At 32.8% G+C, this 14,232-nt stretch overlaps 4 protein-coding genes across 10 annotated transcripts; 2 read left to right on the top strand and 2 right to left on the bottom strand.

Moving 5' to 3' along the window:
- LOC114872226 lies at positions 1–1,386 on the bottom strand. Of its 2 annotated transcripts, none has more exons than XM_029179223.2 (4): positions 1,249–1,386; positions 784–859; positions 397–520; positions 1–338 (listed from the first exon to the last, which is right to left on the bottom strand). In XM_029179223.2, the coding sequence occupies exons 1-4, from the start codon at positions 1,379–1,381 to the stop codon at positions 276–278; spliced, it is 396 nt and encodes a 131-aa protein (XP_029035056.1). In that variant the 5' UTR covers positions 1,382–1,386; the 3' UTR covers positions 1–275. The 2 variants fall into 2 exon arrangements, with proteins under 2 accessions (XP_029035056.1, XP_046145122.1); XM_046289166.1 differs by having other exon boundaries at positions 784–853.
- LOC114872225 (calcium uptake protein 1 homolog, mitochondrial-like) lies at positions 1,387–5,340 on the top strand. 2 transcript variants are annotated; one of them, XM_029179222.2, is made up of 11 exons: positions 1,387–1,781; positions 1,885–2,032; positions 2,205–2,364; positions 3,712–3,749; positions 3,821–3,935; positions 4,002–4,162; positions 4,232–4,348; positions 4,420–4,544; positions 4,611–4,738; positions 4,894–4,983; positions 5,062–5,340. In XM_029179222.2, exons 1-11 carry the CDS (start codon positions 1,561–1,563, stop codon positions 5,223–5,225), a joined length of 1,467 nt encoding a protein of 488 aa, XP_029035055.1. In that variant the 5' UTR covers positions 1,387–1,560; the 3' UTR covers positions 5,226–5,340. The 2 variants fall into 2 exon arrangements, with proteins under 2 accessions (XP_029035055.1, XP_029035054.1); XM_029179221.2 differs by lacking the exon at positions 2,205–2,364 and adding an exon at positions 2,857–3,016 and having other exon boundaries at positions 1,547–1,781.
- LOC114872224 (sorting nexin-14-like) lies at positions 5,265–8,399 on the bottom strand. Of its 2 annotated transcripts, none has more exons than XM_029179220.2 (4): positions 8,170–8,394; positions 7,785–8,028; positions 5,841–7,719; positions 5,265–5,763 (listed from the first exon to the last, which is right to left on the bottom strand). In XM_029179220.2, exons 1-4 carry the CDS (start codon positions 8,274–8,276, stop codon positions 5,360–5,362), a joined length of 2,634 nt encoding a protein of 877 aa, XP_029035053.2. In that variant the 5' UTR covers positions 8,277–8,394; the 3' UTR covers positions 5,265–5,359. The 2 variants fall into 2 exon arrangements, with proteins under 2 accessions (XP_029035053.2, XP_046145120.1); XM_046289164.1 differs by having other exon boundaries at positions 5,481–5,763; positions 5,837–7,719; positions 8,170–8,399.
- A 1,031-nt stretch (positions 8,400–9,430) lies between these two features.
- Positions 9,431–12,183, top strand: LOC114872270 (protein TAPT1 homolog). Of its 4 annotated transcripts, none has more exons than XM_029179319.2 (8): positions 9,431–9,598; positions 9,657–9,837; positions 10,194–10,348; positions 10,429–10,526; positions 10,595–10,926; positions 11,055–11,152; positions 11,225–11,440; positions 11,516–12,183. In XM_029179319.2, exons 2-8 carry the CDS (start codon positions 9,693–9,695, stop codon positions 12,020–12,022), a joined length of 1,551 nt encoding a protein of 516 aa, XP_029035152.2. In that variant the 5' UTR covers positions 9,431–9,598; positions 9,657–9,692; the 3' UTR covers positions 12,023–12,183. The 4 variants fall into 4 exon arrangements, with proteins under 4 accessions (XP_029035152.2, XP_029035151.2, XP_029035155.2 ...); XM_029179318.2 differs by having other exon boundaries at positions 9,650–9,837; XM_029179322.2 differs by lacking the exon at positions 9,657–9,837.
- The last annotated feature ends 2,049 nt before the right edge of the window (positions 12,184–14,232 follow it).

Raw genomic sequence — 14,232 nt, 5'->3', positions numbered from 1 at the left:
TACAAATTGCTCTGCTGCATCTACACGGATGTTACATACAGTAATTATATCGTATTGAAATATTACAAACAGGTACAAAAAGTATAGTCACTTCTTATCGTAAGTCGTTTGAATTTACTTAATTAAGGATTATAACTACAATCATTTACAGGAGTTTGACCCTTTATTTATTGTACCTATAATGAAAAAATTTTGTTGAAGTATCTTTACTGGTTCGACTGTGTAGTTATTAAAAGGAAGGATGTTACATAAGACGAGGATATGTAGGTGATTTATCATTTATGATTCAAGTCCCAATAGTGTTCACCGTAGCTACCATCAATGTTTCCCCATTTCACCTATAATTTTATTATATAAATTATTAAGGAAAAGTACATTTGATGTTTAAATCCTTACCTTTCCACGATGTCGATTTTCCGCAAAATCCTTTTCCTCGAACCTCTGTTCCCACTGCATTGGATTTTCACAAACGTAGCCAAATTGTAGTTTATTATTCTTTTGATGCTCCATAAAAATATCTCTAAATGTATCATATATCAAAACCAATTACAGAAGCAAGTAAAAATTTCTATTTTTGAAAAAGCCGCGAAAAACAGGTGGCACCATCTACCGGCGTGTGCAAAAATGAGCTTTCTGATTTTACCAACAGGGGCGCAAAAAATTATTTGCTCTTTTAGTTCATCGAACCACCGTTAGATGGCGTTACATTAGGAAAAAGCGGCATATTTGAAATATAAAATTTTTGATACATTTACCTGTTTATGTTTATAGTATTATACTTACTGAAAAAGATGTTTCTTTAAAGAAATTATATCAAAATCACCATCCACAGCTTTTTCTTCTAATTTTCCATCTGTATCTATAAATTTGTATCACTGTTATATTATTTAAAATCATTATATTTGAAATGAGGAAAGTATGACAAACTACCGGTAAGAAGTTTCTGTTCTTTCCTCAGTGCACTTGTAAAAATGAAAAAAACTGTAATTAGTTGTAAATGAAAAAGCTTAAACATATTATTATACTGATTCTAATCAATACTAAAGTATAAAGCGATTCACTAGTCAAGTTTCGAATCGAACTGTCGCGTTGATCAGTGGCCGCACATCTTTAATGCTCTAATTGTTTTCAGCGACGTGAAAGCTAACTGTAATTTCTTATTTAACTCTCCCCATTTCTCCCCAGTTTTTCCCAGGCAAGGCAAGATTGGAACTTAAATTTTTATTGTAAATAAATTTCATTAATTACGTTCCGAATCCTTATCATCCCTCGGGAATGCTCCCAAATTCCTGATGGCTAGCCGTCCCTGCTTCCTGATTTCTCCCAAGTGGGAGACTCCTCTCCTTTCCTTTCTTTTCCTTTTAAAAACAGAAGCCTGCATTGCATCAGAATATACAATATTTTGTGTTTTTTTTAGTGTATTATACAAAGATAAATGCTGATATTAGAACAAAATACAATACTGCTGTTAAAATATGTGTTAAATTATAACTGATGACCAAAAAATGTTTTTCTAAAAGAAGAGTTAAGCAGTTCTCAATTTATTAATAAATATAGACAATGTTTATCAATAAGGTTATACATATTATAAGACGAAATGTTTCATGTGAAACTATTAAGAAGTCCAATACACTTTTATTAAGAGATTACACTAATAATTTCCGATACTCGTCTAAAAGGAATTTTAGATATTTTTCCTATGAACAGAAGCTGAAGAGAAATCGTATCCTGTTATTGCTTTTTATCCCTTGTTTTGTTACAAGTTTGGTCGGCTGGAAAAGGTAAGTTTTTATCATGGAATAACTTATGTTTTCTATAAGATCATTGCTGTGCTAATAATAATTTTGAACACAGCAGAACTGAAATAAAATTCAATAAAATCAGTTTCAGTATAAAAGGAAGGTACTTCCCTTTTGTTGATGCAGCTGAACAGATTACAGAAGAGGAATCTAATGACGAAGATAAACAAATAGAAGAACAGGATAATGAAAAGAAAAAGAAGAAAGAGAAAATTGGTTTCAGAGATCGAAAGGTGAACAATAAGACGCAGCTTAGATATTTAGGTTTCTTTTTAAACAGTTATCTCCTTTTGCAGTGATCAAAAGAATCATCTCCAAAGCTAATAAATCCAAGAAACTATTTATATTATTTGAGAAAATAAATGTCTGTACAATTAGAAACATTTATCTTTGAATTGGTTACAGATTATAGAATATGAAAATCGTTTAAGGGCATATTCAACTCCAGATAAAATTTTTCGTTATTTTGCGACCGTAAAAGTGTCGCACCTAGACAATACCGAAGTTTATATGACGCCTGATGACTTTGTGAGATCAATTACTCCTGGCATGAGACAACCGGATGGTATTATTTTATTTTTCTTCTTTGTTTAACACAGTTTTTAACTTTCACATCCTTTACTAACATTAAAATCTGCTTTAACCAGATGTTTCTTTATTTATTGTGAACATATATTTATTTATTTTAATACTTGTGAGATTGGGCCAACTGAAGTGGCCATGGAAATTCTTTGTTACTGAAAAGTATTGAAAAGTTGTTCTAACAGCAGCTGATACCCTTGGAATCTTTTATTTTGGAGATAATACAATTGGTCACTATAAAAGAATCATCTTGCGTTAGCCCAAACAGCACTCATTATTAATATACAGGGTGAGGCAGACCATTAGGCCAGAAATTCATTAAAAGATTTGAAATATCTCGGAAGTTATTGATTTTCCTAACACTGTACTGTGATACTCACCCTGTGTAAGAAGTATGTCTAATAGAATTTCATCATTTCAAGATGCTGTGCTACTGGGCTTAAATTAAACGAACAAATAATTGTTTGCAATGCAGATAATAGAGTATGAAAATCGTATGAGGCACTATTCTACTCCGGACAAGGTATTTCGATATTTTGCGACACTACAAGTGGTCAACAACGACATCCCTGAGATCTTCATGACACCCGATGACTTCTTAAGATCTATAACGCCTGGTCTTAAACAACCAGACGGTAATTAATGAAATGTCCAAATATTGTGTGTACATGTATGCAAATTTATGCCTATAGTTGATTACTTGTCTGTTATTAAATTCATGGGCTTTCATTATTTTCGAAATCAATTTTGTTACACATATATGTTTCAATATTTTGTATACATTCATTTAGCATTAATAATAACTTGCAATCTTCTCAGAATAGGTTCCACTAATGCCTTTATATTTTCTGTTCGTTCTTGTAAAAGTGCCTGTTTCAAATCATTCTTAAATGTCAGAGATTTTCCTTTCTGGTGACCATGGAAATATATCAAGTTGCCTGATGCTTATAATCATTGTTGAAAATGACAAGTATCATTCATTGTGTCTTCAATAAAATCTTCTCTACTCTGAACATCCCTGATCATGGCAAGTTAACTACCACAGAGTCTTATTACTGAAAATGTTCAATTAAGTGACAGATCATTGATTCCAAAGGGGACCGCGTTTGTTTTTTAAATGGCATACCTTTTGTATAAGCACAGTAAACGCTGCTTTTGAAAATAAAATCATACAAGCTTTAGCCTGCCGTACGATGCTTACATACTAATGTGCGTATTTATATGTGCATGTAACATTACATTTTTTAACTGAAAACAGAATAATGAATTAATAATAGAATAGAATAGAATTATGATGAGAATTCTGAAATTCTGATGTAATTATTTTTAGGACTTGGCCTGGACAAATACAGACGCTATGATCCAAAGGTGTGTTAACTGTTGTATTATTAAATTTCAAACTGTAGAATAGTTATAAATATTGTTTTAAACTGTTATAGCATATTCACACAAAATTAGAGTTGGCTTTGGACGAGGACAGCATTTTCTATAAACTTGGAAGTGCAGGCTTAATCACTTTCTCTGATTACATATTTCTGCTTACAGTGTTATCCAGTAAGTTAATACATCTATTTCATTTTAAGTTAACATCTTTGAGAAACTAATAACCCTTTTATATAGCTTCCAGAAGACATTTTGAAATTGCCTTCAGAATGTTTGACTTCAACGGCGATGGTGATGTGGACTCCGAAGAATTTGGTAAAGTTGCTACTTTAATTCGACAACAAACTAGTATTGGTAATCGTCATCGTGATCATGTCGCTACTGGCAATATGTTCAAGGTACTGGAAATGATTACTGTTGTCTAAAACATTTATGTATGTTCTAATATTTATTATATGTTTATCAAGGGTGTTAATTCAGCGTTAACTACCTACTTTTTTGGATCCAACATGAATGGGAAGCTGACAATTGAAAAATTCCTTGATTTTCAGCAACAATTACAGAAGGAAATACTTAGCTTGGAGGTAAATTTTGCAGGAACATTTTCCTAGGCAGAAAGTACCGCTTAAGGATTAACAAAAATCATTTGTTACAGTTTGAACGAAGACATCCTGATGAAAATGGTCGAATAAGTGAAGTAGATTTCACTGAATTATTACTTGCTTATGCCGGATATCCTGACAAGAAGAAAACAAAGATTATAAAAACTGTGAAAAAACGGTGAGTATATTGGAGACTAATATCATTTCTAAATAATGTATAAAATATACATTTTGAATGTTACAGCTTCAAAGACGATTCAAAAGGAATTGATAAAGACGAGTACTTGAAATTCTTTCATTTCTTAAATAATATTAACGACGTGGATACAGCACTGACGTTTTATCATATTGCAGGAGCATCCATAGATCAAGGTTTTTAAAAAAATGATTTTATTTACACCCCTCTGAATCACTGAAATATATGTATAATAATATACAAAAATGCACAGTAGATCTATAAAAATTGGTTTCACTTAAGATTATATTTACTTAATTTATTAATAATATGTAATTAAAATATTTTACAGCTACATTAAAGCATGTAGCAAAAACAGTGGCACACGTTGACTTGAGCGATCATGTAATACAAGTGGTTTACACGATTTTTGATGAGAACCGTAAGTTTCTAACAAATAAGAACATAGTATTAATGTATTTGGAGAACTAAAATTTAATTTTTTCTCATTAATCTCTAGTGGATGGCCAATTAAGTAACAAAGAATTTGTTGCTGTGATGAAAAACAGAGTTTTGAGAGGATTAGAAAAACCGAAAGACACTGGATTTGTAAAATTAATTGAATCACTAGCTAAGTGCTTAAAGATTACGTATAACATGCATTTTGAAAATTATAATAAATAGCTTTCAAAATATGAATTTCAAAATAAAATTAACTAATTATTTATCTCATTGAAGTGACATGTATACTATGTAATTTTAAAAACAAACAAGTGTGTGTAATAAAAATGAAATATTATTCTATGATCTTTCTTCTATTAAACTGTAAGCTCAGGAAATAGATTGATCAAAATGTGATCTAGAAGTACATAAGCGAGATGTTTATTGAGAGGCGCGTTTTGTAACGAATCTAAAATAGAATCCATCAACTCGGTCCAAGGTTTATAAAATCCTATCAACCAACAGGGTAATAAACCGTACAAACCCTTCTTCGCATTTTCATAATAATTTCTACGACTCGTATCCTTGGCGCTACTTTTATCGCCCATTACTTTTGCATGTAGAAGTTTCACGACAATCGCTGCGCGTCCTCCGCTTAGAAGTTTTGCTAATGTATTGTACAACAAAACGTTGACATACGGATCCATCTTTGCGCGTGATGACGAGGCAAACATCCAAAGGATCCGTGTGATAATTGGTGGCACGTTTAATAACCGATCCACTGTAATAATAATCGTACAATGATTCAGTACCTTTTTACCTTTTAAATGCTCTAAGTAGCATAGGATAAGTACCTACCTGCGTCAACGGTACAAAAAGACGCACCCTTAACGTGAGAACGTTTCAACGAAGAAGAAGATGATAAATCCCTGACGTTTGGGTCGAAATTAAGATTGTCCCCAAACACTCCAAACAGAAGATCACGACCCTTTACCTTTTTGCTTTCGTTCACGCTAGGTTCACCTAAGGGTTCAACTCCTACATCCATGTATTCATTCTTAACATTGGTGGATGCCAAGAAGACATTCATGAATTTGTCCAAATTCTGACCCTTCTCTTTTCTCAATTTGTTTGCCATACTCTGATACAATATTCCAATATCTGGTGTGCTACAGTTTGTAAAGTAAGGCTTGAAATTTGGCATGGTTAAGAAATTGTACAGTAGTTCGCTGCTTCTAAGTACCGGCTTTGAAAGAAGCTTCTCAAGAAAGTCTTCGTATCTCTGTCTATTTATGGTGTAAGAACCATGAGGATTTTTTCGCGAAGGCAAAGGCGAATCGCTCAATTCTTTATCGCCATGGAATTCAGCTAATCGTGTTCGTAGAACGTAGAAGTCTTGATCTCGACGTAAGACCGTCCATGATTTCCCTTCGGCGACATTGTGTACAGCGATCACGTACAGGGCTTGATTATCACCTGTTTCCATGTGTGGAATATTCACTCGCCATGTCGTTAGGTCTCTGGAAAAAGTATCATCCGCGCCTTTGATCTCGTTATAAGCACGCGACGAATAGTCTATCTCTTCGCCTTGATAGATGTCTTGGAACGGCATTCCATCGATGGTCGTTGTTCGTAGCACCCCATCGATCTTCGGAAAATGGTTGCTGATTTTTGAAGAAGAATTTCCGATTCCACTGGAAACGCTCGCACGAGATTGCTTCACGGGATTAGGAGCTGGCTGTCCGCACAATAAATCATACAGCTGGTAACTGTGATGAAAAGATGGCAGACAAGTGGATTCTAATAACGCATGAGCTTCTTGATGCGCCTGATAGAATGGTCGCGACGTCCTCAGCTCCTGAATTTTCTTTGAACTTCTCTCAAGAATTCGTCGGATACCCATTGATATATCCTCAGGTAGATGTAGATACTCGGGACCCTCTGGATCCAGGTACGTTAAATACATACTTTGTATATCAACGTACAAACTATCTTCAGCGTTCGAACTCATCTCTGGATTTAACATACGCTTACTGAGATCATCGATGTCTAAGCAGAATTGAAAGAGATTCATAGGGCCGGTTTCTTTGATATGTTGCATGAACATGTACAGCAATTGAGGATTATTTAACACCTCGTCCAACGAGGGTTTTAAATAATTCTGTGCAATCTTTGGCACCGGTGGGATTGTCACCCAATACTGCAACATTGGTACGTTCACTGCGTCCATAGAATTAGAAACTAAACCGTCCCGATGTGTCGACAGCATTACTAATGCGTTAATGTTTTCTGGATCGGCGATTGCATCCACCGCTGGTAGAAGAATCCAATTAGCTAGGATTTCACGGAGAATTACCTTGTTGTTAGTGGACACGTGTATAGCAGGAAGTAAATGTGGGATAATTGCAGTGACTACTCCTCTAAGATAGTTCAATTCGGCTTTACGCGAATAACTGGCTGGGTGAATTTCGTGACCGAAGTAATTAATTACTTGATCTCCTAAACGAGAAATATCGTTTATTTTCGCATTCAGGTTCTTCCAATCTTGGGCGTGCTGCAATATCAACGGTACCAATCGACAAAGGACGACATTAACCACGTCTGTACGAAGCAACCGTACCGCAATGTTTTTCGCCGCCGTGGCTGTAGCCAGACGAAGTTGCTGTACAAACGCTTCGTCCGTAGAGAAGTCTGAATACCAGGCACAAACATACTTTTGTACCAAGTCTTCGAGAAGCTGCAAACAAGAAGCAGATGATTAAGATAAATTCATTGAAATTTAAAATTCTGATTGATGATTACCTGTTCCAAAGCACGGTCACAGTCCTTTGGTATTTTTACTTTAGCTGAATGCGGTAATTGCTTATGCCTTTTGCAACTATTGTTAGTACAGACACTACACGGATCTTTTACTTCAAAGGTAGGATTAAAAGTATCGCTTATAGCATTTAAGTTTACTAGTACCAAGTTGATATATTGTAATATAACCAGTCCATAAAAGATATTTATTACATAGAGACAACATATGACTAGTGCCCAGATGATACTGAAACACAGAAGTACAGAATTTTTAATTAATATTGTTGGGTTTTCGACAACCCTGTATCTGCAGGATGGGCTGTGAATATTGTGCAAGGAAATTAAGATTGTTAGAGCACTGACATATGATGAAGTTCAAATTACTTACCTTTTAAATACAATTAAAGTAAATAAAACTAGTAGAAAAACAAACACTGGAATTATTACATTACATACATAAAAATCTTGTACTCTGGCCCTGGATGAAAGTACCATAGTTTCTTAAAAAATTATGCTCTTCTTATAACATTGTCATGCGCTATTAACAATACAAATAACGTTTACCATTTTTAAATAATATATGTATAATCATGGACCAAGAAACAGTATAGACCAAGAAGTTGATAAAGAAGAAAATGTTCATTCGGGAGAAATTTTGCTCAAATAGCTTTTCTGTACATTCATTCCTTCAATAATCTTTAAACTGTAAAGACATGTTAACCTTTCCTAAATTTCTATTTCAATAAATATTTATAATTTATACTTCCGAATGTTTAAACTGTAATATGGATTGAGACTCCATACGGGGTCCTTGACACCCCGGATGCCATAACGTCGATGTTCAAAGAGGATCATCAGTGCATCGGGGTCCCTAACACCCCAAGCTGTAGGAATAAGTGATTCCTTAGGAGTTAGTATTCCTACTTTATCAATTGATGGAAAACAAGCTCACTACCGCTTTTCATATAGAGTTTTATTAATTGTTAATTATTATAAATTTGTAACTACGCTGTACATTTAACTGGTCCTAATGCACTTATCACAGCTTAGAACGCTCAACAACGCCTATAAATTCTTTGATGCGAACACCTACGAACAGAATACAAAGTTTCTCAAAACACAAAGCTACCGCTTCAAACGTCCCCACGAGAATGAAAAACTTCCATCCGGAACGGGAAAACGACGCTTTTCCCGGAAGTAGATGTCGCGGTATATTTATTGAAAGTGTACGCTTCGGCGAGACGGTCGACCATCAGCAGAGGTCGCCACACAGCCATCGGCCATTGCGCCATCTATATAAAAGCGGCGCAAACTATTCGTTAACTTACCGACTGCTGAAGTGTCGACAAGTCGGTAATTTATTGAGTAGTTTCTGCTGCTTTTGTATAGATGACGCGGTGGTCGAACTTTAAAAATACGTGGCGGTCTTTTCAAAATATAAGTTTGTCAAATAATTTTTCGATCTTGTACTGATTTTGTCTGACTTGTCAAAAAATAGAATCAAAGGGAGTCCAAATTGTGTCTTTTCAGCTGTCAGTGCAAGGTATGGTAAAAGAGGGCTGATAAAATAAGCACGACTGTTGCCTGGGAATGATTGGAACTTCGAAAATCACGATTCATCGAAAACAAAGGCATGTCCAATCTTTTACATCTGTAGTTACTGTCCTATCACAGCTGTATGTCAGTTTATGTATGGAATGTGTCTTTTTTTACAAGTTTTTAGTTTATATAACAGTTTACAAAAGAAATGATAAATTACATCTTTAGATAATTAAAATTACTTAAGTATCGATGAAGGAGAATTTCGATAGCTAAAGGTATTTCAACAAGTAAAAATAAATTTTAAACTGACATTGATAAGACGACAGATTTAAGGTTATGCAGTAACGTGAAAAGGAATGAACAGAAACGATGAATATCGATGAAAATTGGCAAAATTTTACTGAAAAAAAATGTATAAGATTTAAGTCTACCAAAAAGTCCGATAGCCAGAGTAATAAAATTCAAGATGTGAAGAGTCAATTCAGTTTTGAGAAACGTCGGCAAAAAGGACAAGGTGTTGTTTTTATAACTGTGGTTTATTTATTAGACAAATTTGCTGACATGTATGACATTATTAATTACTAATATATGCGAATGTGTTCATATTGAATATGTGTATAAGAAGTTGTAAGAATTAAAAAAATGTTCCTATTATCATCATATTATTTTTCTTCTTATCTGTAAATGAAGCTAAAGACCTTGTTTATTTTTAGAAAAGGAATTATTAAAATTAAATTATTTGAAATACATTGTTATGATATATTTCATTTGCATTTCTTTCTCATTTTAAAGTAAATATAAATGATGTATAGACAAAACAAATATATATTGCATCCTTTTTAATAGTAATGTATTTATTTATCACCACAGGTATGTCTCTCTCACAGTTTTTACGAACGGAATTAACGAGAGGCTATCAATTGGAAAATGATGAAGAAAGATTTTCTGCAAGAAGGGAAAAAATTTATTCCTTTATGAAAATTCCAAGGGAAGTCGAAAAGTTTATGATCTATGGATTCTTGCAGGTACAGCTACCTGCTTAGGTATTTCATTTCACAAATAAAAGGTAATGTATGTAGCTAAAAATATTTGTCTTCTGTTTTAGTGTGCAGACTCATTTCTATTTGTTTACACATTTTTACCGTTGAGATTCATGATGGCACTATGGACAGTAATTACAAGACCCCTTTGGTACTGTTTAAGGTAAGCCTGCATGTTGTGCATAATCTTACAAGTATCAAGATTTATCGTATGTTCTGTGTAAAATTTAGAAAAGAGAGGAATAATTTAAAAGTTGGAGAAAGACATTTAAGACCTGCAGAGATCTGTGATCTTTTGAAGGGAATTGTAGTGATCAGCTGTTGGGCAGCTACTTGGAAAGTTGATACATCTATGATGTATCATTTGGTGAAAAGTCAGTCGGTAATAAAATTGTACATATTTTATAATATGCTGGAGGTTGGGGATAGATTGTTCAGTGCTTTTGGTCAAGATACAATTGATGCTTTGCTGTGGACTGCTACAGAGCCTAGATCAAAGACCCAAACAGGATCCCAACATTTGGGTACGCTACCGCACTTGCTGTTTGCGGTTACTTATGTTTGTATCCTTTACATATAAATTAATAACTCGCTACTGTTTGCGGATTAATAAAATAAAAATGTCATTTTCTGTAAAGTTTTAAGTCTATAGCATAGAACGTATTTTCCTATACAAGATTTATCTTTAAAGTGTTGCACAGTATATTGGTATTGTTCCAAGCAACTACATTAAATGTAGCAATAAATAGCAGCAACAAAGCCTTACTGACTATAATGATGTCTAACAATGTAAGTTTAATTTTAAATATTCATCTCCTTTACTACTGTCACTTACACACCTGCTATGTACTTCTGTTCCAGTTTGTAGAATTGAAAGGTTCTGTTTTTAAGAAATTTGACAAGAATAATCTCTTTCAACTATCTTGCGCAGACGTAAGGGAGCGTTTTCATTTAATGATGCTTCTTCTTGCTGTAAATCTGCAAACGATGAAAGAATATGCATGGAAAGCGGAGCGTCTCGCGGTGCTTTTACCAGATTGTATAATGTTGTTATTGGCAGAGGTCCTCGTAGATTGGGTACGTATTTTAGTAGAACCAGATCATGGTGATAGTTAGCTGTTGATATAAAACGAAAGCTTCTACTTGTTTCAGGTGAAACACGCCTTTATAACCCGTTTCAATGAGCTTCGTTCCACAGTGTATAGGGGTTACACTATAAGTTTAGCTTACGATATGGCACAAACGCGTCAAGAAACTGCTTTTTCTGATCCTTCAGATTTGGTAGCTCGTAGGATGGGTTTCATTCCTCTTCCTCTTGGCGTTGCGATAGGGAGAGTCCTATGCACAACTATCACACCAGCTGCGAAACCAGCAAACATAATTCTTTTACTTTTAGCATACCTAATTCTAGTAGCGTTAAGAATTCTAATCAGCTTAGTAGTTCTTGGTAAGGCATGCGATTTGATCGCATCGCACACGAAGGAATCGGAGGTGGTGTCTTTAAAGCATTCAGCTACTAGTACGGATGTAAAGAATCCAAATCTAGCTACAGCAATGTTTTCCAATAGTTCAATCAGTTTAAATAATGTTTGTCTAAACGAAGCTGTCTTAAAGGAGGAGGTAGACAATGAAAAAATTAGTAAAGAAGTTATAGACTAATGTATATATCTTTTTTTACTAAGTTATAGACACAATTGATAATCTTATATTAGAAAAATTCTTTGAATGATAATGAAACAATTTTACAAATTTATTCTTAAAAAGGCCTGTATAAAAATCCTTGCTGTACAGAAACTGTGATAATAAATATTTAACATTTACTGGAAGTTTTTGCAACAGGAATACCTCTATTGTAAAGATTGCTGTTCAAACATTAAAAATTAATAATTAACTATATAACGATATAATAAAAATATAGTGCATAGATAGTTCATTATTTCAGTATTTATCAACTTTGCAAAGAATTTCTATTTTTTTGCTATATAATCAACAAATAAATGGTACAAAAAATTAATAAAGTCTGAACAACAATGAATTATGATGCCTTTGTTAAACTAACATATTTATTTGGTGCTGTTACACGTCAACAGGGTTTAACGTTGCGTTAAGTTTAATTCTTTATCATATTTATATACGAGTAGTAGCTATTGTTGTGTTAGATATTTCTGCTTATTGGTGTACAAAGCATAATATTTTTAAACAAGTAGAAATAAATGTATATAATATATGTATTTATATGTAGCCTATCGAAATGTATATTTTTTCATTAATTCGTACAAATTTTTTAATAAGATTTGGTGCAATAAATTTTATTATTAAAACGGAAACGAATTTACGAGAAATTAAATATTATAATGTTAAGAGATTTTATAATTTCATTAAAAAAAATTGTTGTAATTTTATTTTTTTCATAATAAATCAAAGAAAATTTATTAGTTAATTATTTATGTATATTACTTTAATTGCATGTACTGATTTTAGGTAAACATTTCTTCCTTTTCAATTTAGACAAATCTTTAAGCACTAGAGTTGGTTTAGTTTGTTCATTTTTCGGAAATTCAATATTATATACTGGTAGTTTGTACAGCTGATGGTGGCTTCTTTTAATCGGTGCTCGTAGAATATCTAGATAATTACTGTAGTAGACAAATATTCTAAGCGTCGCAGCCTTTTAAAATGTATCAAGTATTAATGAAAATTAATTTTGAATAATACATTTTTTAATTGTAACTTACTCTACCAAAAAACTGCAAAGTTATTAATTGCTGTTTCAAATCATTCATCCATAATTCCATGTGTTTATCAAAGTCTATATTCTGCTTTTTATTATCTGCATCTGTTTTAACATTAGTATCAATCACTTCCTTTAAATAATCATCTATATGATGTTGCATAGCAGATTCTAACTGTTCTATGTTGAGTTTAATTCTTGTAAGTAATTCACCACAATCAGATGCGGTTACAAGAAAATCTGATGTTGAAATTGGGAGATTCATTTTTCTTTGCTTCCAATCTTTTATCTTTCACATATGTACAAAGCAATGTAATTGTTTTCGAATTTTAATCATAAATAATCAATTTCGTTATAATTTATTTACCTAAATTACTGATTTATTTCTGACATTGCAATAATAATCATGAATTATAATTTTATCAAAGTTACTATCATTTGTTTTTCTCCCAAAATAAAAGTTTATAATTTGTAGAATTAAAAATTTATAAACATTTGATTTACAGAGATTAGCTTTACCGAGGTATTGAGCAAATTTATTTACATTTTATTTCATGAAAATATTTTTCGGTAGTTATTACGAAATACACATTCGAGATGTTTATTCGTATTACGTTAATTAATACACTGATAAATTAATCGTTCAAATAAAAGCATTCAAAATGGCAGCGTGTTTGTATCGTATGTTCCAATCACGTTATAATTGTCAGAAAAATATATAATCGAATGATTACTTTATACAAAACAACTAAAAAAACTAAATTTATATAATATACAGGTTGCAGCATCTAATTTAATTAATTGTAAAACTATAAAAGAAGCTATGTATTGTGTTTCAGTCTTATGATGAACAAACAATGATGTCTTCTTCATTTCTTGAGTCATTTATAATATCACTGTATCACCACAGTCATGTGCTACTTATGCTTCTTTCAGTTAAACAGAAGCATAGAAAAAGAACTTCACTTTTCTCAGCAATTGCTCGCAATATCCCTATGGTAAAAAGAGAACAGATATCATGGACACCATGAAAATGTTGAAGGCAATTACTAGAGTAATCTACTGTAATTCTGCAGGGCCATCCACAACTTATAAATTCACTTTACTTATCATATAATTGTTCACAATTATCATGTCT

Source organism: Osmia bicornis, chromosome 16 (genome assembly GCF_907164935.1).
Source record: "Osmia bicornis bicornis chromosome 16, iOsmBic2.1, whole genome shotgun sequence".
Lineage (NCBI taxonomy): Eukaryota > Metazoa > Arthropoda > Insecta > Hymenoptera > Megachilidae > Osmia > Osmia bicornis.
Note: the sequence above shows the minus strand (reverse complement) of the source record. Positions and strands in the feature narration are given on the sequence as shown.

What these genes read in the sequence shown, in the direction of transcription:
- LOC114872226 (XM_029179223.2), bottom strand. Translation starts at nt 1,381, where the DNA reads ATGCAGGCTTCTGTTTTTAAAAGGAAAAGAAAGGAAAGGAGAGGAGTC. An exon ending in TTAAAGAAACATCTTTTTCA is followed by an intron (nt 521 to 783) that starts GTAAGTATAATA and finishes TGATACATTTAG; the next exon opens with AGATATTTTTATGGAGCATC. An exon ending in AAAATCGACATCGTGGAAAG is followed by an intron (nt 339 to 396) that starts GTAAGGATTTAA and finishes ATAAAATTATAG; the next exon opens with GTGAAATGGGGAAACATTGA.
- LOC114872225 (XM_029179222.2), top strand. Translation starts at nt 1,561, where the DNA reads ATGTTTATCAATAAGGTTATACATATTATAAGACGAAATGTTTCATGT. An exon ending in AGTTTGGTCGGCTGGAAAAG is followed by an intron (nt 1,782 to 1,884) that starts GTAAGTTTTTAT and finishes CAATAAAATCAG; the next exon opens with TTTCAGTATAAAAGGAAGGT. An exon ending in AGGAGCATCCATAGATCAAG is followed by an intron (nt 4,739 to 4,893) that starts GTTTTTAAAAAA and finishes AATATTTTACAG; the next exon opens with CTACATTAAAGCATGTAGCA.
- LOC114872224 (XM_029179220.2), bottom strand. Translation starts at nt 8,276, where the DNA reads ATGGTACTTTCATCCAGGGCCAGAGTACAAGATTTTTATGTATGTAAT. An exon ending in ACTTTAATTGTATTTAAAAG is followed by an intron (nt 8,029 to 8,169) that starts GTAAGTAATTTG and finishes TCTGTGTTTCAG; the next exon opens with TATCATCTGGGCACTAGTCA. An exon ending in TTTTTGTACCGTTGACGCAG is followed by an intron (nt 5,764 to 5,840) that starts GTAGGTACTTAT and finishes TTATTATTACAG; the next exon opens with TGGATCGGTTATTAAACGTG.
- LOC114872270 (XM_029179319.2), top strand. Translation starts at nt 9,693, where the DNA reads ATGAATATCGATGAAAATTGGCAAAATTTTACTGAAAAAAAATGTATA. An exon ending in ACGTCGGCAAAAAGGACAAG is followed by an intron (nt 9,838 to 10,193) that starts GTGTTGTTTTTA and finishes TTATCACCACAG; the next exon opens with GTATGTCTCTCTCACAGTTT. An exon ending in CCCCTTTGGTACTGTTTAAG is followed by an intron (nt 10,527 to 10,594) that starts GTAAGCCTGCAT and finishes TGTAAAATTTAG; the next exon opens with AAAAGAGAGGAATAATTTAA.